The 23,138-nt window shown below is 39.0% G+C and overlaps 3 protein-coding genes and 3 non-coding genes across 7 annotated transcripts; 1 reads left to right on the top strand and 5 right to left on the bottom strand.

The window, feature by feature from the left end:
• Nucleotides 1-84: 84 nt before the first annotated feature.
• Nucleotides 85-2,531, bottom strand: rps8a (ribosomal protein S8a). Its single transcript, XM_067453718.1, has 6 exons — nt 2,483-2,531; nt 1,449-1,555; nt 1,129-1,228; nt 754-929; nt 420-549; nt 85-243 (listed from the first exon to the last, which is right to left on the bottom strand). Exons 1-6 carry the CDS (start codon nt 2,484-2,486, stop codon nt 134-136), a joined length of 627 nt encoding a protein of 208 aa, XP_067309819.1. The 5' UTR covers nt 2,487-2,531; the 3' UTR covers nt 85-133.
• LOC137090413 (small nucleolar RNA SNORD38) lies at nt 634-701 on the bottom strand. Its single transcript, XR_010907850.1, has one exon. It is a non-coding gene; the product is annotated as a small nucleolar RNA SNORD38 (small nucleolar RNA).
• On the bottom strand, nt 1,014-1,085 carry LOC137090414 (small nucleolar RNA SNORD38). Its single transcript, XR_010907851.1, has one exon. It is a non-coding gene; the product is annotated as a small nucleolar RNA SNORD38 (small nucleolar RNA).
• LOC137090415 (small nucleolar RNA SNORD46) lies at nt 1,297-1,402 on the bottom strand. The gene has a single exon (XR_010907852.1). It is a non-coding gene; the product is annotated as a small nucleolar RNA SNORD46 (small nucleolar RNA).
• A 1,781-nt stretch (nt 2,532-4,312) lies between the features above and the next one.
• Nucleotides 4,313-13,923, bottom strand: hectd3 (HECT domain containing 3). 2 transcript variants are annotated; one of them, XM_067453056.1, is made up of 21 exons: nt 13,282-13,923; nt 12,865-13,025; nt 11,760-11,852; nt 11,361-11,496; nt 11,133-11,254; nt 9,149-9,262; nt 8,846-8,928; nt 8,569-8,734; nt 8,406-8,487; nt 7,968-8,150; nt 6,873-6,925; nt 6,694-6,758; nt 6,504-6,607; nt 6,306-6,419; nt 6,117-6,206; nt 5,810-6,016; nt 5,546-5,675; nt 4,995-5,069; nt 4,811-4,892; nt 4,655-4,726; nt 4,313-4,537 (listed from the first exon to the last, which is right to left on the bottom strand). In XM_067453056.1, the coding sequence occupies exons 1-21, from the start codon at nt 13,627-13,629 to the stop codon at nt 4,453-4,455; spliced, it is 2,565 nt and encodes an 854-aa protein (XP_067309157.1). In that variant the 5' UTR covers nt 13,630-13,923; the 3' UTR covers nt 4,313-4,452. The 2 variants fall into 2 exon arrangements, with proteins under 2 accessions (XP_067309157.1, XP_067309156.1); XM_067453055.1 differs by having other exon boundaries at nt 6,306-6,431.
• Nucleotides 13,924-14,281: 358 nt separating this feature from the next.
• acadm (acyl-CoA dehydrogenase medium chain) lies at nt 14,282-22,878 on the top strand. Its single transcript, XM_067453057.1, has 12 exons — nt 14,282-14,414; nt 19,519-19,630; nt 19,739-19,836; nt 19,923-19,992; nt 20,701-20,801; nt 21,044-21,124; nt 21,234-21,364; nt 21,434-21,542; nt 21,659-21,799; nt 21,896-21,991; nt 22,118-22,366; nt 22,446-22,878. The coding sequence occupies exons 1-12, from the start codon at nt 14,400-14,402 to the stop codon at nt 22,515-22,517; spliced, it is 1,275 nt and encodes a 424-aa protein (XP_067309158.1). The 5' UTR covers nt 14,282-14,399; the 3' UTR covers nt 22,518-22,878.
• Nucleotides 22,879-23,138: the final 260 nt, after the last annotated feature.

The following is a 23,138-nucleotide window of genomic DNA, read 5'->3' on the forward strand; positions in this document are numbered from 1 at the left end:
CAGAAATATTGCAATACATCATAAGTCTCCTTTTGGCAAAGGCAACTAATCGTGTTGTGTGAAATGAGAACGGCTGCAACATGCTGAGTTGGGGAATTTTTCTTTAATGGTCGTATCAAAGAGAGCTGTACATTTATTTGCCTTTCTTGGCTTTAATCTTCCTCAGGTAAAACTCCAGTTCTTTGCCCTCAAGGACATAGCCATCGGCCCTGCCACACTGTCCTGGTCTGGAGGCAATGCAGGCTGGAGAGAAACAACCCATAGATTAAACACTTGAACTGAAAGGTAGTGTTGCTTCAAACACTTCAGTGGATATCAGAAATGGTATAAACATCAGCACTGTTTTATCAGTAGCAGAACTGGTTAAAGTTTCATCATGATCACATCAGTATAACTTTAGGCGTCTCAACACAACTTACCAAGAAGCTTCCCCTGCAGGAACTGCTCCTCCAACAGTGGACTGATTTTGCTGTTCTTTCTGCGCACATCAAACTTCTTTTGGACCTTTTTCGACCTCTTTTTATTCAGGATCTCTTCTTCCTCGGGGGTCTGGATCGACAAATCAAACAATTAGCAATACGCTGATATGACGTGAATTCCTTTTATATTTAAGAGGGTTTATTTGCTACAAGCCTTCCTCAGAGTCTTAAACTGCATCACTAATTCAGTAGCAGAACTGGACAATGTTATCATCAAAGAAAGACCATCACTTAACTTGAAACCCTCTGAATTAGGAAAATTGATTGGACTTACCAGCTTGGCACCCTTCTTCCTGCCAAGTGGGAGAGCGTAGTGAGACTCGTACCACTGTCTGTAAGGAGTGCTGTCCACAAGGACCACGCAGTTCTTCACCAGGGTCTTGGTTCTCACCAGCTCATTGTTAGAGGCATTGTAGACCACATCAATGATCCTGGTCTTGCGGGTACAGCCTGAAATGTCATTAAAACATTAATACATAAAAATAAACACCCAACAAAAGCTCAAAATACACAAAATATCAGGTTGAATGGGTCTTTCTCAGAGTTAAAAATGTTATCCATCACAAACATTCAGTAGCAGAACTGGACAGATTATCTTCATTGAAAGTGTTACACCTGTATACGCAGCACTAAACATTAATAAACTCACATTCTGAGCCCCATGAGAAGTTGCCCACGTCAAGCCTCAAGGCACGGTATTTCTTGTTTCCACCACGGACTCTTATTGTGTGAATGCGGCGAGGTCCAATCTATAGAGAAAAAGAAATGTGTTAATATAAACTGACAAAGGCCAATGAATGCATACTTTGAGCTAAGCCATGTGTCAGTGTAACTATGACGAATCCTAACATTGGAAGGTCAAAGATTTTGACCAAAACGGCCAAAAATGACCAACCTAAGGAAGTGTTTTCATCACCCACATTGGCAAAGTGATACTTTCTGATAGCAACAAATTTAGGATGGGTTCACCTTGGTGTTTGCGGGAGGACGCCCGAGCTCATATTTCCTTTTCTTGTGGACGGGCTTGCGTTTGCCACCGGTCTTGCGGCGTTTGTGCCAGTTGTCCCTTGAGATACCTTAAGAGTAAATGAGATTGAGATGCATTACAAACAAACCAATAACGGAGCATTCACTTCTATTGCACGCTTGAGTGTTCAGTTCTCCAAGGTGTTTATCCGCATGAAAAATCGGATTCCGCTATTGGATTCATCATGTACACTCAAAGAGGAAAAGAAAAGTGATTTACGCACCCTCGTGTCGTTCCACGCCTGTATGACTTTCTACACAGAACACAACTCAGCCATCCTGCCTAAATTCTCCTTTCGTGCTCTATGGAAGAAAGTCATACAGGCTTGTAACGACATGTAACGTTAGTATTAGACATGTTTATTTTTCGTTTAAGTGTGCTCTCGAAGAACGAAGTCTGGTCTCACATAAACTGCAGTCAAGTCACATTGGCACTATGCTAACAGTTTGAACGTCTCTAGCTCTAACCTCCCGAATAACACACTGGTAAAAGGTGCACCCCGTTTATGACGAGAAATATGAAGCAAACGATAGCTAGTTAACATTTACAAACGACCTCAGCTCACGTTAGATGGCCATGCAGCCTCCAGCGGTTGACACATGCATCTCCTGCCGTTTAGCCTGTCGTGCTAACTGGTTTCTTGTTTAAGATGGATTTCTTAAACACAAAAATGCTTTATCTAAGAATAAACCCACCTTGTACACGTCTCGGAATACAAGTACAGTCCTAACTGCACTGTAAAGGCTGTTTGAGAGCATATACTGAATGAGCGCGGCCATCTTGGGTAACTGCTCTAGCCACTTTTACATCTTTTCTCGTCAAAATATCTGAAATTGCATTGGATCGTCTAATTTACGCCTATATTGCTTGAAATCTACCTTTGTGATATAGCACACAACAAATTTAAACAAGCGCGTTCTCGGATAGAGCAGATGATGACGGATTGTCCCAGCGATGAGAATCTGAAAACACGTACCCATTCTCAGGCGCCGGCTAGAAAGAGGGCTAGCAAATGCTCATGGGCGGGTTTCAAGCAACCACATATCGCGATAATACCTGGAGAACTCGCGAGAGTAGCCCTTCGAGTTCAATGCGAAAACATTTGACTGCCACCACGCGTTGGTAGGTCATAACTCCAAGCACTTCCTGTGTTTCAGTCAAAGAAAAAGTAATTTATACCACACACAACATCAGTGTTGCCAAGTCCGCGGTTTTCCCGCGGAATTGGGCTACTTTTAACCACTTGCCGCGGGTTGATTTTTTATTCCGCGGGTTAAAGGTTTAACATATTGCATCAGTTATATTTAGCTGAAATGGTTGTGTTGAAATAAATATTTTACTTTAGCCAATTCATATTCCACCAATGATAACAAGGATTCTAGGATGATGACATAAGCAATATCGTATCACCATAACTGTGCTGATAAGCGCACACTTTGTGAGGTACCACTGCTGGGCTTGTTCGCTAATGTGTGTGTGTGTGTGCTGCGGCGCGCTGCGCGCACCGGCTGTTTTCGTTTCCATGGTAACCGAATGCTCCAGGGTTGTTGCTGGTAAAGAATCATTTAAAAAATAAATGTCATACACAGAAGAATTTTCTGTAAATTAACATTTAATAATGAGGAATATCTTGCAATGTTTATTTTACATTATTTTTAATTTGAAATGAATTTCACAAGTTTGTGGTTCACTTCCACTGGAGTTGTAATTCTGCATTTTCCCGCCCGCATCCATTACGTTTTTAAGCTCATCAGCTCATCATTACGTTCATCAGCTGTCAATCTTAAGGTGAGATGATTTTATTTATGAAAATAGACTGTTTATAATTACTTATACAGTTACTTACTTATACTTATACAATTATATTTTAGTATAAATGGTGTGTAGTGCATAACACTACCATAAAATGTGTATTGGAGTGTTATATTTAGATTTTTTTGGTATTGGGCTAGTTTTGTGCTAGTTGGATTGGCAATTGGGCTACTTTTGGGCTATTTTTGATTGGCCATTGGGCTGGTTTTGTTGCGAAAACCTGGCAACCCTGCACAACATATTTAGTTTTCGAACTAATTTATGAACTTACGCAGTGAATCAGGTGTGCGACATGGTGTAATGTACTGTACTGTACTTGTAGTATACATTCAATTTTATTTAACACGTACAACCTGGCAACAATAGTATCGTTTTGCATTACAACTTCTTTGTAAATTATATTCTTCTGACAAATAGTTGTATTGCATAATTTATTATGTAGAGGAAAAAACTCATTGTGGTTCTTTTGAGAAAAGTAGCCTACATAAAAGTATGTCAATTAACTGATATCAGGCCTTGAAGAAACAGAATTCATTTTTATAAACATTTATGGCTTTAACTTTAAGCACTGGGGACTTTAAGTACATATTTTAATGGGGGGGGGGGGGGGGGCACAGAACTAATGAACAAAATAGAGTCAAAAATCTGATTTTTAATAAAGTACTATGCAACATTTTAGGTATTTCAAGTGTGTGAAGCTAGGAAATTCAATTCTGTACAATTTTACCAGTCAAATGTGACCTCACTCTTGCGAGCATGTCAGATGTTCTGACTCTAATTGAAGCACAAGCTGTTCTGTTGGATTATGGTGTTCTTGAAGTCCAATGTTTGTTTTTGTTTTTTCAGTAATATATTTTGTAATTTTTTTTTTTTTAAATAAAATTACAAAATACAAAACAGAAAATGAGTCATGAGTGGTCTTTAATTATTTCCTCACAATTTCTAAACAGTTTAATCAATAAGCTGATATAATGAATAAGAACTGCAAACCAGGTATGGTTTATAACATTTATTTATAATATACAGATGTAATTGGCAATAGTGTAGACATGGTCATGTGCACGGTGCTGAAGGCTACAGTTCATTTATGCCAAAACCCTGCTGTGTAAAATTCGTAAACATGGCAAAATCAGGTCACTCCTCCCAAGGACTCATGTCTGTGTCGATGGCCACACAGTTATATGCAGCATAGCGAAGCTTCTCTTCACAAACTTTAGCACTGCAGATTAAACACATTTAAAATGCAGTCAAAAATATTTTTATTATATAAAGATTTTTATTTATTATTAAAAAACAAAACAAAACATCATCCATATATTATTTTACATAAACACACCTTGGGTATTTGGGTAGATAAAGGGTGCTGGAACATGTGGAAGATTGAGGAAGCGCATCTGTGGTTTCAGACCTAGAAAAAAAAAATTGTATTCAATGTTTATTTAGATAACTACCTAAATGAACATGATCTCTTGTTATTTTCTTTACAACTTACCCTTGCTTGTCTGGGAAGATGTAAATTGGAGCAGGAAGACGACTTCTGCCAGTCACAAATCTCAAAAACCTGCTACGATCCTCTGGTAAAAGTGTAAATAAAGCAACAAAATTAGAAATGCAGATACTTCCTTTTGCTATTACTAGAAATCGTTGTTTCACGTACAATAAGAAATCTTACTAACCATTGGTGAAGTTCATCAGGGCTTCCCATAAGTACTGTACTCTGACATCTGTTTGTTCCAAGTCTTCATAGCGTGCTGATAGAAAGTAAATAAAATCTATAATGTAAGTATTGTAATGTAATATAACATGAAAATTCCCATTATATTAACAAATATTCAGATATAATTCTAGAAAAACAAACAATTTTGTTATTATGCCACTTTCTATATAAAACTTGGTTCCTCATTGTTTCTGCCATAAATTAATACATTGTTAGCTAACTGCATCATTTGTACACGTACATTTCTGAAGTAGAATTCTTGGACAGCCACCTCTGATAACACATCACTCTAAATTGTAATGTAGACACATGCATTTTCTGAAAAGCTGCTTTGAAACGTGAAATGCGCTATACAAATAAATGTGAATTGAAAATAAAACCAGTTGAGAGTGACTGCTGTACAGAGCTGAAATATTTTTATCCACTATTTGCTTCAGCGCCTTCAGGAATCCATGCCAAGGCAGAGAATATCAATTATTGAATGTCCATGTCAGCTGCTGTATGACTCACTGAGGCGTTTAAGGGCCTCCACTGTGATCTCTGGGTCTCCACACACTTTCTTCTCCACTTCCTGCCACGTTAGGAGATCAAGCACAGCTTGCGGCACCACTTTCACCAGTCCTGCCTGCATGGCAGCTATCTGTAGTGCAGGAACAAAACTTGGATCAAGTAAGATTTCATGGACTCATCAAGAAATATATGTTTAGTATGTCCTCAAAAAGGATGTTGTTCTTTCTGTTTATTCCAAATAGTCTAATAGACTTTTTCTTTTACCTGTTCTCGGCTCTCTTCTAGTCTCGATTTCTGAACCAGGCGTATGAATTCCATGCGATCTTCATATCGGACCACCACTCCACTTCCTCCTGGAATCAGCTCCACCAGCCTCCCGTCACTCAGAGGAGTGGTGTACACAAGCTCCTGGCCAAACTTAAAGTCAAACGTGTCCTTGTCCATATGCTCCATAGCCTCCAACAACTTCACCTAAGGAATTACACCAAACATGTTCCATCTGTTCCACTGATTCCATGATGGTTAGGAAAGTAAGGTAAAAGACTGAGGGAGAGATATATTGGCTTCTTACCAGTACTGAATCTACTGCAGGAAAATCTTTCGTCCAGCTGACCGTTTCTCCAATCATCTGCTTCCACACCAGCCCTGGCAAAGCCAGAACCTAAAGGATAAATATTATGAAATTCCATTTTCTACTTTTATCTCAAATTGATCTTGCAAGCCAGACAAGGTCCCAATGCACGGACACAACAAAACTGACCAGAAAGTCTTTTCCGCGAAGAGCTGCGCCCATTAGTTGTCCAATCCACTCAAACTTGTGGAATTCTCTGCATGAAGGGTTTGGCACATAGAAGTCTCTGGCCTCTCCAGCTCCCTGATACAAAAACTGTTTAATATTTATATAATGAGAGATTCATAAATACCATGTCAGTTATACATGCAATAACTTGGTTGTAACCTGGTTAGAGGTTCGAGTGAAGAATGGAAGTGGCATAGTGCACTCTGATGAGCTGGGACAAAGCTCTTCAGACATATCTGCCAGGCTGTCTCGAAATCCACCGCCTGCAAGAAAGAAATCTCAGATGAGGATACGGTTTTATTTCAGACGTGAATTATTGTGAGTGTGAGGAAGCTTATCACTACATGACCTTGATCGATGATGCCTTCTGCAATGAATTTACACTCCCACCACTGGTCATATCGTGCTGGCCACCTGCAAGACAGACAAAAATGTATATTTGTGTGTATAAAGTATAATAAAGTGATAGTTTATCATAACTAGTTTGTTGTGACTATTTTAAAACATTAAGTACAATAGAGAGACTACCTGTAGTCCAGAGTTTTTTCATACTTGTCAGACGGCTTCAGACCCTCATACACCTACATAACAATAAACAGTATTCACTAACACTAGCATTCAAAAGACTGTGGACTTTTGATCTCTGTAAGATCAAAATCTCTTTAAAAGTATCACCAAGGCTGAATTTATTTGATAAAAAAAATATTGAAATATAATATTACAATTTAAAATAACTGTATTTTAAAAAAGGAATATCTTCATGTGATAGCAAAACTGAAGACTGGCATAATAATGCTGAAAATTCAGAGTTGCATGACCCTTCAGAAATCATTCTGATATACTGATTTGCTGTTCAAGACATTTCTGATTACTGTTTTGTAATTACAAAATTATAAATTGTTATAAGGTTCAAATGTAATAGTATACAAACAGTTTGTTTTGTGCATAATGCTTTACAGTTTGGAGGTACAGGTTGAGTGATTCGATTTGCATCTATGCGTCTGATTGGCACTGTTACGCTGATAGAATTTGGACTGATGGTCTGATTGGCACTGTTACGCAGATAGGATTAGGACTGGTGACACTGAACTGTATGGGGTGTGTCTCTTTTACCTATCAACATTTGCATTTCTTTGTTTAGATTGCCTCCTACTCTATTGTGTAAATCCCTCCCCCTGAAATGTGGATAAAGTACAATGTGTACTGTTTAGAATTAGACTTGGACGACTGCAGCCACAGACAGCACGTGTGTTTCTCAATAAAGAGCAACGCCTGCCCGAAAGGTATACCCAAGTTCTCCTGGTCTTCACTTCTGAGTTTCCAACACTGTCTATGAACTGCGTTTAATATTTTTTAAACAATTTTTCATGATTACATGACGAATAGAAAGTTAAAATGCACAGCATTTATTTGAAATAGAAATCGTTTGTAACATTTTAAAATGCCATTACTCTACTTTTTTTTTTTGCTAAATTTTTGCATTTTGCATTTTGCAGTTTTGCTAAATGCAGCATTAATTTCTTTCCCAAAAAAAGTTCAAAACTTTTAGACGGTAGTGTATGTTTTACGCAAACACAGAAGAAATATCTTTTAAATGTATTTGGCACTTGTTTTGTGGACTACCTGAGTGAAGACTGCATTTTTACACGTGGGGTCCAGAGTGGGGCTGTCACGGTGCTCCATGGCAAGGCGACGGTTGATGTAAAGGCGGGGCATGAAGTTAGGCTTACTGGTCTCAGAGTCCTTCAGGCACTGGGTGATGAGGGCAGAGCGACGCTTGGACAACAGAAGGAACTGTTTTATGCTCTACAGAGCAGCACAAAAGAGAAAAAAAGGTATGGGGTGTGTGATATAACAATATTAGACTGTGAATGATTCAAATGTCTCCACGATCTGCCTTATGCTACACATTAGTTAGAGTTTTTATGATTATCGTGGCTAATCTCCTGTGATGTTTTTTGTCATCACGAAAGTTTATTATTCGCATGCAATTTAAAGCCTTGCCAGTTTAAACTTCTAATATACAAACAAGACACACTTGTCCTAGGTAAGAGTACAAACTTTGATCTGGTTGAATGTTCCAAGGCTGTAGTCCCATGCAGGCACCATATGTGGCAATAGACTGTCCAGGAGTGTGATGAACCTAAAGACACAAAACACAATGCTGAGAGTTGACAAACCCTCACATACAGGCCTTACCAAGTCTTATATTGCTGCGTGTTACCTCTGAATCACCAGAGCACGGCGATAAAGGACATCTGGAGGTGTGCCCTCCAATCTCGGGTACCGCACTAGGTTGGGAGACTGGAACACGTCTGCGTTGAGGCCCAAGTCCCGCTCACAGGACGATTTGATTTTTAGACCCCTGATCCGTACATCGATTCCCTCATCTACAGCAGAATAAAAATGACAAGAAATAAATCTTATGAATCGAGATGAACAGTCACTAGTCTGGCTTTCTCTTTCAGATGACAGCACATGTCATATCAGATGAATCTTACCTCTGCATTCCTCAATCCTGACCTCTATAACAGGCAAATGTGATGTCATGTCCTCCAGAACACAAACCTCTCCTATTAAGTTGCTATAAGAGAAATTAAGCCATTTATTCAATATTCAAAATCTTTTACATATTTAGAAACTGAAAATAGTGCTATATAGCTTCTACATATAAAATTATATTGGCCCCCCAAAATAGGACTTTTAAACCCCACTTAGAATGTATGAGTTATTGCGCCAATAATAAACTTTCCAAACTACAATTTGCACCAAAGAAAGTAGTTGGACTTTAAATAATGACTTACTCGTCTATTGTAACATCACTGTATTTCTTGAGATTATCTCCCTCCCCACCATATACAGTCACTCTTTTGGGCATGTAGTTGTCATCTGTTGAGTCCACTGTTAATATCAGTTTGCTAAAGGAAGAGAAAAAGAAAAGTTTTTAATCTGACTCAAATACAATTTGTTTCCTGAAATCTGGGGAGCAGAAAAAACAGATAAAATATGATGCTTACAAACACATGATGTTTTAACCCAATAAAGATCAGATTTTTTTGGTATGCGTCCCAAGGTTATTATAGTTTTGCTTTTTGAAATTAGTTTTTATTTTATTATCGTTTTCAATTTTGCTACAAATTTCAGTTTAGTTTTAGTTAGTTTTACAAATGGTTTTGCTAGTTTTAGTTTAGTTTTTATTTTGCAAATACATTTCTATTTAGTTTTTATTTATTTAGTTTCAGTTTTAGTTTTAGTAATTATAGTTTAGCAGAGTTACCATAATGAAGTGTAGAGACCAAATCAAGGTTTTTAATTTCAGCAAAGTTTAATGTTTGCACAGATTAGAGTTTAATCTTGCTAAACATCCTTAAGTGAAATAACTTGATAAACGAGCATTATTGTTTAAACCCAGGACGGTCTTACAAAACATGCATAAAGTTGGGTCTTCACCTTTGAGCAAAAAAGCTTGAGGCAAACTATGACCTATGCAAAAAAATAAATGCAACGTAAAATATAAAAGTAAAAATTATAAATTCCAGACAAACTCATTCATAACAAAGATGAAATATTGTTAAACAATTAAAAGCTTATTTTAATTTCTTCAGTAGTACAATGTAGGCTAGCAGTGTAAGACCACAGCTAAAGTCATCTGAATACAGCCAACACACACTGGTGTGTGTGTGTGTTGTGCTATAATTGTAAAGGGGACCAATGTCTTCACTTATCTAGTAAAATATTATGATAACTGACTAGTAAGGACATTTGACTGGTCCTCACTAGTTAAAAAGGCTTATAAATCGGCCAAAACATGTTTTTATTTAAATCTATTGTTTTGCACGTTCTTGGGATGGGTAGGTTTAGGGATAGGGATTGGGTTAGGGGATATAAAATATCATTAACCTGATATAAAATCAATGGAAGTCCACGCAATGTCCTCACTTATATAGTGAAACAAACGTGTGTGTGTGTGTGTGTGTGTCCTGGTATTCCCTACTTTGTGGGGAAATGTCTCCACACAGATAATAATATTATTAGTAGTAAATGATTATGATAACACCTTTGAGCCTGTCAATATTATGCAAACATGAAATCTCAAACGCACTGTAGGCTAGTACTTGCTACTAGTTGCTGACATTTGTGCCTGCGTCTCTCGTCGTGTAAGAAACGGCATTCTAAAACAGTGAGCTTAAGTTAAAAGAAGTTCAACGTGCATCTCATTACCTCGTGTTATTTCCCATTTCACTGCCACGGACGCATTGATTCTTTGTGAACTCCCGTTTAGGACTAGCGATGTGTTGACTGTCTGCACGCGTCCGTCAGGGCAGCGGTTAATTTCCTCAGATCACTTCATGCGCAGTTGCGCAATATGCAGACACTCCCTCAACCGCCACAGTCAGATTTTCCACCACATTAAAGAAAGCTTATTAATAACGAAAACGAATATTTATTTTTGCTAATTATTATTTTATTTCAGTTAGTTTTTTAGTAAGAGTAGTTAGTTTCGTTTAGTTTTAGTTTTTTATTTATTCAGATTTTTTAATTTTATTTCAGTTTACGAAAATGTTTTTTGACCAATAGTTTTAGTCTTAGTTTCAGTTTTCGTTTACGAAAATAACCTTGATGCGTCCTAGTCTTAATGATCACACACCAAACATTGGCAACAATCTCTGAACAACCTGATCTGACAGACAGTCAGTCTCAAACATTTGGATTTGATAACCAAATCAGATTTAAATGCATTGTGAACAAAGTCTCTGATAATTAGAGTAGCAAATCAGTTGTCCTTACTTGACCACGGTGCCTCTCTTCATGTGCAGACGGATCCAGTGCTGTCCCTGCATGCCATCGCTCTCCCAGAATGTCTCCGTGTCTCCATCTGTCAGGCAGCTTGCACCACCACTGGGGTCCTCCTTCAATCATGAAAACTGACTTACTAGTCTAGAACATCTGACATGTTCACACTCACAGCCCTCTGCCCTTCACTATTACACAAAATTGTACAAAGCCCTCACATACCGAACTAGAAGACACATCAATGCTCGTCACGCATTGCTTCACGCTGCCAAGATTTTCATCTTCCTTCCCAATGTGGTCGTAAAAGTAGTGTACGAGGTCCTCATCACATTCAAACGTCCACGTAGGTGGGACATACCTGGAAGACAACGATTGCATGCAGGCCCTCACAGAATTAGGCAGATCTGGGTCAATAACATGATGCTTTTTTCTGGATCTATTGATTTATTTAAAAAATGTAATTAAAACAGTACATATGATTTTCAGTACATAGAAAATATTAATTAAACTGACACCACATGGTGCTAACTTGTAGAAAAAAATAACATAAAACAAGATATGGCAGAGTTTTCTTTAATTATATAATAGAGATTTTTTTTGTGTGTCAGAGCATCCATTCACCTCAGCTTTCGTACAGCAGTCTCGTCCGGCTCTGCCACCTTGGGTTTGGCACCCATGTGTAAGGAGTTTTCCACATCCACCACCTGTTCCCACCTACAAAGCCATTTAGGAAAATTTTTGGTAATTTATATCCATTGAATTGTCAGGATGCATGCATTTACTATAAACAGTTTTATATGTTAATATGTGGGTTTCATATTGACAGTTAATTTAAGTACTGAACCGTTAATGGAAGCTTATTTTATAATAGTTGACTGAGGTGTTACTCTGAGAGCAAAAAACATTTTATGCTATTAAAAAATAAAATAAACCAACCATAGTACCGTTCAAAAGTTGGTAAGATTTATGTTTTTCAGCATCATTACTCCACTCTTCAGTGTCACATGATCCTTCAGAAATCATTCTAATATGATGATTTTGCTGCTCAAGAAACATTTCATATTATCTATGTTGTAAAGAGTTTAATAATTTACTTTTATAATGATACTTATATCATATACTTTTTTTATATGATACTTTTTTCAGGAATATTTGATGAAAAGAAAGTTTATTAAAACATTTAAAAATTGAACTCGTTTGTTATATTATTATATTATAATATAACAAAAGAGTTCCATCTTTAAATGTTCTAATAAACTTTCTTTTCATCAAATATTCCTGAAAAAAGTATCATAAAAAAAAAGTCTTATATACTCTCACGTTTGCTCAGTGTCTCCATCATTGCTGAATACAAGTGTTTATCTTTAAATACATTTATTGACCCCAAACTTTTAAATGTCAAAATTTTGCTCACAATTTTAAAGCAACTGTATGTAAAAAATGTATTTCAATTAATCAAAAAATGGTCCTGATATGTCACTAGACATTAAGAAATCATGTTAATTTCAAATGCTTATATCACTGACAACAGTAGTCCGGCCAGGATATTGTCATTTAAAAGTTGTTGTTGCAGCCCTCAACTGATGTTGATGTTTTGGCCTGAAGCTCTGCCCTCTACTTATCTACCAATCACGAAGTCAGCAGTTCCTGCTGATCCTGCAGCCTATCTGGCAACCTCGAGTCGAAAGGGAAATAGTAAACAGTGGACATTTAAAAAGCCACAAACCTGCTACAAGGCTTGTGGTCATAGCCAAACAGCTGCTGTTGGCGGCTGATAGTGTCGGGAGATTCCACCGGCACAAGTCTGTCTCCACCTTCTGTGTGTTTACACACCAGGATCCAGCCCTCCTCAATGTCCAGACCAGCACGATAGTCCTCCAGCTGCTCCTGTGATGGGCAGAGCACTCAAACAATCAAAGTGACAAACAAAATAGGCTGACTCTCATTTGAATGTCCACTGAGCTGAAAAGTGGAAGATTCTAGGAGCCACACCAACACATCACATGCAGTGACGTCATGAACCAGGAAGTCCCATGTATTCTGATATCAATAATGATACAGCAGATCCATAATGATACAGCAGATTAATCAGAATAGTCTCACAGCAGTTCCAGACAACACATCATGCACATATATGTTCTACCTTGCTTATTTTGACCCACAGGCCATGGCTGTTGCAGTACTCCTCCCCTGTTGTCCGTATACATGTCCATTTCTTGGGCTCGATGTTACACTTGCATGATTTCTTGTGTGGCGCCTGATGAGGACTCTCCCATACCGACACCACGCTTTTGCCACCCGAGTTGCCAGCTGTTGACGAGGACGCGGAAACGGAGCCCGACGACGAATCCTTACAGATTTTGTAGCAAACCTCTTTCGGCACGTAACACAAGGACTCCGGCAGAGGCTCGCTTTTTCGGAAGCATTCAATACACTTGTTTAAAAAGCGTATTCTCCCCAGGAGGGTGTTGGGATTGACGTCCGGAGACATCTCCTCAAGTTAGAGAGCGCTAGCAGGGGCGCTAGCTGAGGATGTGTCAAAACTGAGCAGTTCGGCCGTCAGCAAGCATTCCACTCACACATGCGTTTCATTTATTTACCTGTTTGTCCGCTTTTATTGAGATCCGATATAATAAACGACCAGTATGACAAAAGACTAGATACAGTTAAGCATTTTTACTACCGCCAAAGCTTTCCTTCTCACGGATACTGGCATCTGTCAAGACAGCTATGAGTCTTCACCGGTCTAAAGGGCGACCCGCCCATCATGTACAGTCTATGGTGTTTACTCATTCCCCCTACCGGATACACTGCCTGCAACACTCCCCTCAATTATTTTTATATTTTATGTAATTGATTTTATTTTATTTATTTAAAATAAGAATTAGGATAAAGATCATACAATTAATGTAAGTCTCATACTTTTAAATTCCTCTATACGTTGTATATAAATAAAGCATATGAATAAATTAATTGATGACTTAAGTTATTCATTTTACATAATATTAATCAAATGATTGAGGACACGATTTTCCTCAATTTTACTAATGGTCTTGGGCATTTTAAAAAACAAATCTTGATAAATGAATCCAATATTTTGTATGGGGGTTATATAATAAAAGTAGGGCAAAAGTCACTGGAGCGACGGTGCTTAATCACGTGATAAAACAGGTCCTTGATTGGTCGCACTTTACTTCTGTGTGGTGAACACATATCTGTGAGGGCATTGAAGGATCTGAGCGCTGCCACTGAGAAATAGCGATGCTTTTTAATAAGGTATATACGCATTTCTCTTGACGTATTTGCGAAAAGTAACTATTTTGCATGCCGGTTTGTTTGTTTTAAGTCTAAAATCTGGTGAATTTGAGAGATAGCTTCGTTAGCCCATCGCTAGGCAGTTTGATTAACTGAATTCCTAGTTACACATTTAGAGATAATATAATTAACGTTACATCTTGGATCGTGAAGGTCTCACAAATCTCATATTTATTGATTAATGTAGTGAAGTTTCTGCTCTTCTACTCGTAGTTTCACGTTGACCTTTGTAACCCTGCCTATAAACAAAGTGCCTGGCAGGGTAACCTTATCTTGCCATACTGTAGCCTTACTCATTCTATATGTAGTGAGATCAGGTGACTGGTTAATTAATACACTATCAGTTAAGATGTGGCCAATCAGTTATTGCCCCATGGGCATATATAAACTTGTGGTCCATGCCTCCTGTAGTGCATCATGGTCAACCCCGCCCCTTTTGTGTTGTCACAGACTATGGAGGGTGATGAGTAATTGTAAATTTGAGTGTGCGATGTCCTGCTTACTTCCAGTGCGGTGTGCCTTCAGGGCTCCCATTGGTATGGCATTGCTGCTTAACGTAACCCTGATTGGAGTGCCAGCTGTTGCTGTTTAATAAGGATATTGAGTGACTTGTAGATGCCGTCAAAGTATTACTTCACTGGATCATTGAGTCTGTTTGTGGACGTTAAGCAGGTTTCTTGATGTTTCCCCTCAACAGTCTTTTTCTTCACCTTTGGCTCTGAGCCACGCTGCTGCTTTTGGCGTCCGGGTACATCTGTGTCAAGCATACTTACCATTAAGTGGGCTGGATGTTTTATGTATTTGTTTAGTGTTAATATTCTTGTTTTTCTTTGTAGATTTGTTTGTATGAGTTATTCTGAGTTTAACTGCAACGGTTTGGTACATTAGTTTTCTTTCTTTAATGTGAGCTGTCGGTATTTATACTTGGTTTATTCTGAGTGTATTGTAACCCGTTGCTTCCTTTCTTTTGGTCATTTGATTTTGTAAATTGATTGTTTTCTTTACAATTGTATAATTTATTAATTTTACTTTTGTATTTTCTTCTTTAGGAGCTGTGGGCTTCCTGGAGCGGGCAGGTTCTTTAGGGCATTACAGGCTTTACATCACTAAAGGGTGTCATTCTTGCTGTGTCCTTTATTGCAGTGTCACTAGTGTTGTGTCTTTACAGTGAACTTGGTGGGTGTGATTCTGATTGGCGTGGTTTCCATTGTATGCCTGTTGCGGTTACACGAGCCTGCTCTCCAGAGGAAGCCTCAGCCCGTTAAGATTTATTGTGACTTAATTTCTTCTGTTTCCTTACTTTCAGTCCATGACACTTGTCCTTTTAGTTTTAAATAATTGTTGGCCAACTTTCTTAGAAATAAATAAATTATATTTTGTACGGAACCCATGCCTCTTGCCTCTCTTGGTGGAACGCACTTGCGTGCTTTATTTCGAAGGTTTTCCCCATTAATACGGGGTGGCGTAGTCGTTACAATCGAGCCGCCATGCTACACGTGGCGTAGTCGGCAGGGTCCACAGGATATTTGGCAGAGGTGTGGGACCGTGTGTGTACATATATATTTTTAATGTTTGTGTCGTGGTTTATTTTTTTCTTTTTAGGAAACAAAAGCAGCAGCGTGTGTTCTGGAGACTGACGTGTTCTTGTTTGACTCCCTTAGGTGACGTCCATTGTGTCAAGTATAAAAAAATAAGGTATATATATTTCTTAATAAGGGGGAGAGAATGACAGGAATTTAGAGCTTGTTGCTCAATTTAGAGTCGACACGAAAGGGGAGAGTTAAACCATTATGTAGGTTGCGGGGATGCTCGTCTATAGCCTTACAGGAAGCTTTCTTTTCCAGGAGGTGGCAAGAGGGGGGGGGGGAATCCTTTTGGAGTTTTCCCTCACCTTAATGAGCCTCCTGGAGAAGGTTGAGTGGCAGTTGTCTGATACGATGGAAAACAATGAAATGTTACATGATTAATTTGTCAAATATATTAATTATAGTATTGGAGATGAGAGCTTAAACAGCTGGTGTGCCGACAGTTCAATTCCATATTTAGACGTGCGGAGCAAAGCTCTTCAATGGGTGCTTGAGGGGGGATGCCAGAGAGTGACCAGTCTTCATGAGTCATGGTAGGCTGAGGTTGCAGACCGTGTCATATTCCCAGGTGGCATGAGGAACCAGTGTATTGAATGAGTGACCAGTCTTCATGAGTCATGGTAGGCCGAGGTTTCAGACCGTGTCATATTCCCAGGTGGCATGAGGAACCAGTGTATTGAATGAGTGACCAGTCTTCATGAGTCATGGTAGGCCGAGGTTTCAGACCGTGTCATATTCCCAGGTGGCATGAGGAACCAGTGTATTGAATGAGTGACCAGTCTTCATGAGTCATGGTAGGCCGAGGTTTCAGACCGTGTCATATTCCCAGGTGGCATGAGGAACCAGTGTATTGAATGAGTGACCAGTCTTCATGAGTCATGGTAGGCTGAGGTTGCAGACCGTGTCATATTCCCAGGTGGCATGAGGAACCAGTGTATTGAATGAGTAACCAGTCTTCATGAGTCATGGTAGGCTGAGGTTGCAGACCGTGTCATATTCCCAGGTGGCATGAGGAACCAGTGTATTGAATGAGTGACCAGTCTTCATGAGTCATGGTAGGCTGAGGTTGCAGACCGTGTCATATTCCCAGGTGGCATGAGGAACCAGTGTATTGAATGAGTGACCAGTCTTCATGAGTCATGGTAGGCTGAGGTTGCAGACCGTGTCATATTCCCAGGTGGCATGAGGAACCAGTGTATTGAAAGAGTGACCAGTCTTCATAGGCTGAGGTTGTAGACCATGTCATATTCCCAGGTGGCATGAGGAGGTCGTATTGTGGGGTTATCGTCGGGACGACGACACAAAAGTGGGGGGTAGAATGTAGTGAGATCAGGTGACTGGTTAATTAATACACTATCAGTTAAGATGTGGCCAATCAGTTATTGCCCCATGGGCATATATAAACTTGTGGTCCATGCCTCCTGTAGGGCATCATGGTCAACCCCGCCCCTTTTGTGTTGTCACAGACTATGGAGGGTGATGAGTAATTGTAAATTTGAGTGTGCGATGTCCTGCTTACTTCCAGTGCGGTGTGCCTTCAGGGCTCCCATTGGTATGGCATTGCTGCTTAACGTAACCCTGATTGGAGTGCCAGCTGTTGCTGTTTAATAAGGATATTGAGTGACTTGTAGATGCCGTCAAAGTATTACTTCACTGGATCATTGAGTCTGTTTGTGGACGTTAAGCAGGTTTCTTGATGTTTCCCCTCAACAGTCTTTTTCTTCACCTTTGGCTCTGAGCCACGCTGCTGCTTTTGGCGTCCGGGTACATCTGTGTCAAGCATACTTACCATTAAGTGGGCTGGATGTTTTATGTATTTGTTTAGTGTTAATATTCTTGTTTTTCTTTGTAGATTTGTTTGTATGAGTTATTCTGAGTTTAACTGCAACGGTTTGGTACATTAGTTTTCTTTCTTTAATGTGAGCTGTCGGTATTTATACTTGGTTTATTCTGAGTGTATTGTAACCCGTTGCTTCCTTTCTTTTGGTCATTTGATTTTGTAAATTGATTGTTTTCTTTACAATTGTATAATTTATTAATTTTACTTTTGTATTTTCTTCTTTAGGAGCTGTGGGCTTCCTGGAGCGGGCAGGTTCTTTAGGGCATTACAGGCTTTACATCACTAAAGGGTGTCATTCTTGCTGTGTCCTTTATTGCAGTGTCACTAGTGTTGTGTCTTTACAGTGAACTTGGTGGGTGTGATTCTGATTGGCGTGGTTTCCATTGTATGCCTGTTGCGGTTACACGAGCCTGCTCTCCAGAGGAAGCCTCAGCCCGTTAAGATTTATTGTGACTTAATTTCTTCTGTTTCCTTACTTTCAGTCCATGACACTTGTCCTTTTAGTTTTAAATAATTGTTGGCCAACTTTCTTAGAAATAAATAAATTATATTTTGTACGGAACCCATGCCTCTTGCCTCTCTTGGTGGAACGCACTTGCGTGCTTTATTTCGAAGGTTTTCCCCATTAATACGGGGTGGCGTAGTCGTTACAATCGAGCCGCCATGCTACATATATTATAATTAATTTAATTGGAATGTATCGCATTAAGATAATTGTGATTAAATGCAATGATATTGTATATTGGTTAATTTGTGCATTATTCGAATCGTTGGCACGTAACTCTCCTTAATGTCGAACAACATTAACGCAGTAATATTTACATTATGGCATCTGACGCACAGACGCCAATGGGACGTCATCCATGGCTTAGGGGTGGGGTTAGGATTAGACAACCAGGTAGTGATTTAAACGAGGGGGTAATAATTTGGCGGGGGGTCGAAATTCGGGACAGTCTTCTTTGGCATGTGCCAGTAGATCAGTAGTGACATTATCGCGACACACTGACATGACACTAAAGCCAGATAAAAATCTTGCGCTGGGCAGTGTTACACACACTTAATTCCGACACCTGTTGGTGTGTGTCCGTGTAGCATCACGCAAAAATAAACGGAGAGACGTTTACAGTAACGGACCATTATTGATTTATGTCGTGTCTTTCCTCGAATTGGCAGTTTGTGACTTATTACAAATCATTCAGTGGCACTCAAAAATGCCAATCAAATACACACCTGATACAAACAAGTTAAAAAAATATTACTGACTTTAATTGATACTTAAAATATCACAAAAGTATGCTATTTATTTAGGATTTTGTCACAATTACGTCAATATCTGCTCGATTAATCTGTCAGTCACTACTGGAGGTGAACTCACGGCGACATGTTCCGCGACTCTGTCCGTCAAGTGTGTCAGTGTGTCACTAACTAGCTGTCAATGTCAGTGACATGCCTGGCACATGCCAATGAAGACCGGATGTGCAAATACGCATAGTGACATCCTGCGCCATTTGGCTTCTGTGCGTCAGATGCCATGTATTTTAATGTTATACTGCTAATTTGACTGTGGTAACGAAATCTTTAAAATTGTATGTTCGGTACAGAAATGTGTAATGCTCAGTATTTAATGATTGTCCAACAGGTTTTAAGGGCAGGTGTTCAGGCTGGACTCAGGTTTCAAAGTTCTGGCCCTCAAGCTAGTGCCAAAGCAGCGACTGCCACCTTGAAAGGAGCTCATGGAGGCTTCAGCTTTGGTATGTATGATCATCCTCTGAGTATAGTGTTGATTATGCTCACTGTGTTTTCAGAAATTCCAAGGCACCATTACACCATTTCAACACACTATTCCTCAAATTGAACAGAATTAACTGACCAGCAGAAAGAATTCCAGGAGGTGGCAAGGAAGTTTGCACGAGAGGAGATTGTCCCAGCTGCCTCATCGTATGACAGGAGCGGTGAAGTAAGTTATTTAAATCTACCTGTCCACAATATAACATATTTTTGATTAGCAATATTTTTAATAATCTGTGATTTTCTTCCTGGCAGTATCCATTTCCTCTCATTAAGAGAGCATGGGAGCTGGGTCTAATGAATGGACATATTCCAGAGGACTGTGGTAGGTAATTTAAGGTTCTAGCCTTATTCTGTGACCTTCATGTCATTCCAAATCCAAACAGTAATTTTCCCAGTAAACATAGGAGATATTTTAATAATCTACAGATTGCTCATTTCCATGCAGTTATACCATAAAATCACCATAAACATAGATATTTGTGGAGCCATACGAAAGCTTTGTGTAAAGAACATCCTGACATTTAAGATGAAATTAGCTGAAATGCTGCACAAAAGTCATATGGAATCCTTTTATGATACTTTTATCGCAGGGGTTTTCAAAGTGAGGTCTGTGAAATTTTAAAATAAGTAAATGATTGAATAAAAAAATAAATATAACATTACAGTACTATGAGTATTTAAAATCTAGTACTGTAACTTAATAAAAACAAAATATTTTAAATATATGTAATATAGTCTTAGAGTCAAGAAACTTTATAGATGCCTTTTAAATCCTAGGATGGGGGTCCCTTGCTTGACACGATGACAATGTTTGCGGGTAAGTGGCATCTAAAAGATTGAAGACCCCAGTTTTTATAGTACTTTTTTAATGTCGTTTTAGAGCTTGGCAGCCTCAGGCCTGTATAAGTACCCAGGATATTCTGTGGGGGGAAATGTTCCATGGAGGAAATTAAGCAATAGGAGTTTGAATCAACATGAAGACAAATATTTATTTAATTCTGACCATGTTGGATATTGCAATATGTTCCAGGTGGAATGGGTTTGGGCATATTTGATGCCTGTCTTATCACAGAGGAGCTAGCCTTTGGCTGCACTGGTGTACAGACAGCCATTGAGGCAAACTCTCTGGGAGTAAGTGGAGTTTTATGATCTTATTTTTTGAGTGTGATTCATTTAATAATTATATTAAATGATAATTTGTGCATAGGACTCATGTTCACATGACTCATTTGTTAGTTTGAACAGAGGGTTCTTGGTCAATAAATAGTTTTTGTTTGTGTTTATTTATTTTTTTGCCTTTTTAAATTAACAGCTATTATAAAATGGCAATACGTGCTGTAGCAAGTTTAAAAACGTTTTTTTTTTCCTTGTAGCAAATGCCAGTCATTATTGCTGGTAATGATGCCCAGAAGAAGAAATATTTGGGCAGAATGACGGAAGAACCACTAATGTGTGTAAGTGTGCCATCATTTTTCTAACCATCAATATTTATGAGTTATGAATCCTTCCCAAAGCAGTAATAAGTACACAGACACACGCTTTTGCATGTGACCATGTTGACAGGCATACTGTGTAACCGAGCCGGGAGCAGGCTCTGACGTGGCTGCGATAAAGACCCGAGCTGTGAAGAAAGGAGATGAGTATGTAGTCAACGGTCAGAAAATGTGGATCACCAATGGAGGAAAAGCAAACTGGTAGGTGAACGGCTTCAGATTCATAACTGTTTTGGGGGAGATTATAAACCTCTTTGTTTGCATTTAAAGGTACTTCCTGCTGGCCCGCACAGATTCCGATCCCAAATGTCCTGCCAGTAAGGCTTTCACAGGCTTTATTGTTGAAGCTGACACCCCAGGACTCCAGCCTGGAAGAAAGGTAAGAGCTGCTGACAACCGCAGTCTGATGCACTCAGACGATACTTAAGCACTATATTAATACCGCTATGAGATTCTGCACTATTTGCTTAGGTCTACAATTCTCCTGTCTGACAGGAAATTAACATGGGCCAGAGATGCTCAGACACCAGGGGCATCACCTTTGAGGATGTAAGAATCCCGAAGGAGAATGTTTTGATTGGAGAAGGAGCTGGCTTTAAGATTGCCATGGGTGCATTTGACAAGACCAGACCACCAGTAAGTGTCCATTTGCAGTTATTACTGCTGCTAACAAATTGCAGTTGTCTAAGTCATAGTTTCATGACTTGTCAACAATATCTTGATGCTTTTCAGGTGGCTGCTGGTGCAGTGGGACTTGCACAGAGAGCACTGGAAGAGGCCACAAAGTATGCTTTGGAAAGAAAGACTTTTGGCAAGTTTATTGCAGAGGTAAGTTTCAAAAGACATGTCTGACAACCTAAACTGATACTATGAAGTTAATACAGTCAATTCTAAAATAAATGTAATTCTACAGTATAAATAATGAATACGCTGCTTCTTTTTTCTGACCTTCAGCACCAGGCAGTGTCATTCCTTCTGGCTGAAATGGCCATGAAAGTGGAGCTTGCCAGGATGGCCTATCAGAGAGCAGCTTGGGAAGTGGATGAGGGCCGCAGGAACACCTACTATGCTTCGATTGCCAAAGCCTTTGCTGGAGACATTGCAAACCAGTGTGCCACTGATGCCGTCCAGATCTTTGGTGGGAATGGTTTCAATAGTGAATATCCTGTGGAGAAGCTGATGAGAGACGCTAAAATTTACCAGGTACTGATTGTAGACCTTTACTGATTTGTTCATTTTTAAAGACACTCAAATCTGATTAATGGCTTATGTGAATCCACAGATTTATGAAGGGACTGCTCAAATCCAAAGGCTCATCATCTCAAGAGAACATCTTGGAAGATTCAAACAGTGAACCTCTAAACCCAGGACTTCCATGCCAAGAGCTAATCATTTGATTTAGCGTCTTCTGTACACAATAATGTATTTGATCAATAGAACTCAGGATTGTATCTAACAGATTGTAAATTGTCAGTTGCCTTATGTCATATCTGCATGCCTTGCCACCTTTGTGTTTGTAGTGCTGAACATCTAAGTTGATCAAATGTTAAGTTGAACAAAATTGTTACCACAGTGCTCTTTCTCATTATTTTTTTTAACTGATTATGTGCTCAAAATAAAAATAATCAGCTTTGACAAAATTGTTAGTCATTTTCTTGCCAGTGGTAGAAACTGTATTTTTGATATTTAATTAATAAAAACTATATTTTACTGTATCCGTGACCCTGACTATGTGACCATGGATTTGCCCGTTAAATGTTGTGATACTCAAGAAGTAATGCTGGATAAACAAGTAAGAATGTAACATATTTTTACAAACTTTTTTTGTTAAATACATTTTGTAATCCCCCCAAAATCTACATTCTGCAAAAAAAAAAAAAAAATCCACAAACGGCATTGCAACCCCCTAAGAAAATGAATGGACCACAAATACCTAAATCTATCTCTCTATCTCTCTCTCTCTCTCTCTCTCTCT

This window comes from Pseudorasbora parva, chromosome 9 (assembly GCF_024679245.1).
Source record: "Pseudorasbora parva isolate DD20220531a chromosome 9, ASM2467924v1, whole genome shotgun sequence".
Classification (NCBI taxonomy): Eukaryota; Metazoa; Chordata; class Actinopteri; order Cypriniformes; family Gobionidae; genus Pseudorasbora; species Pseudorasbora parva.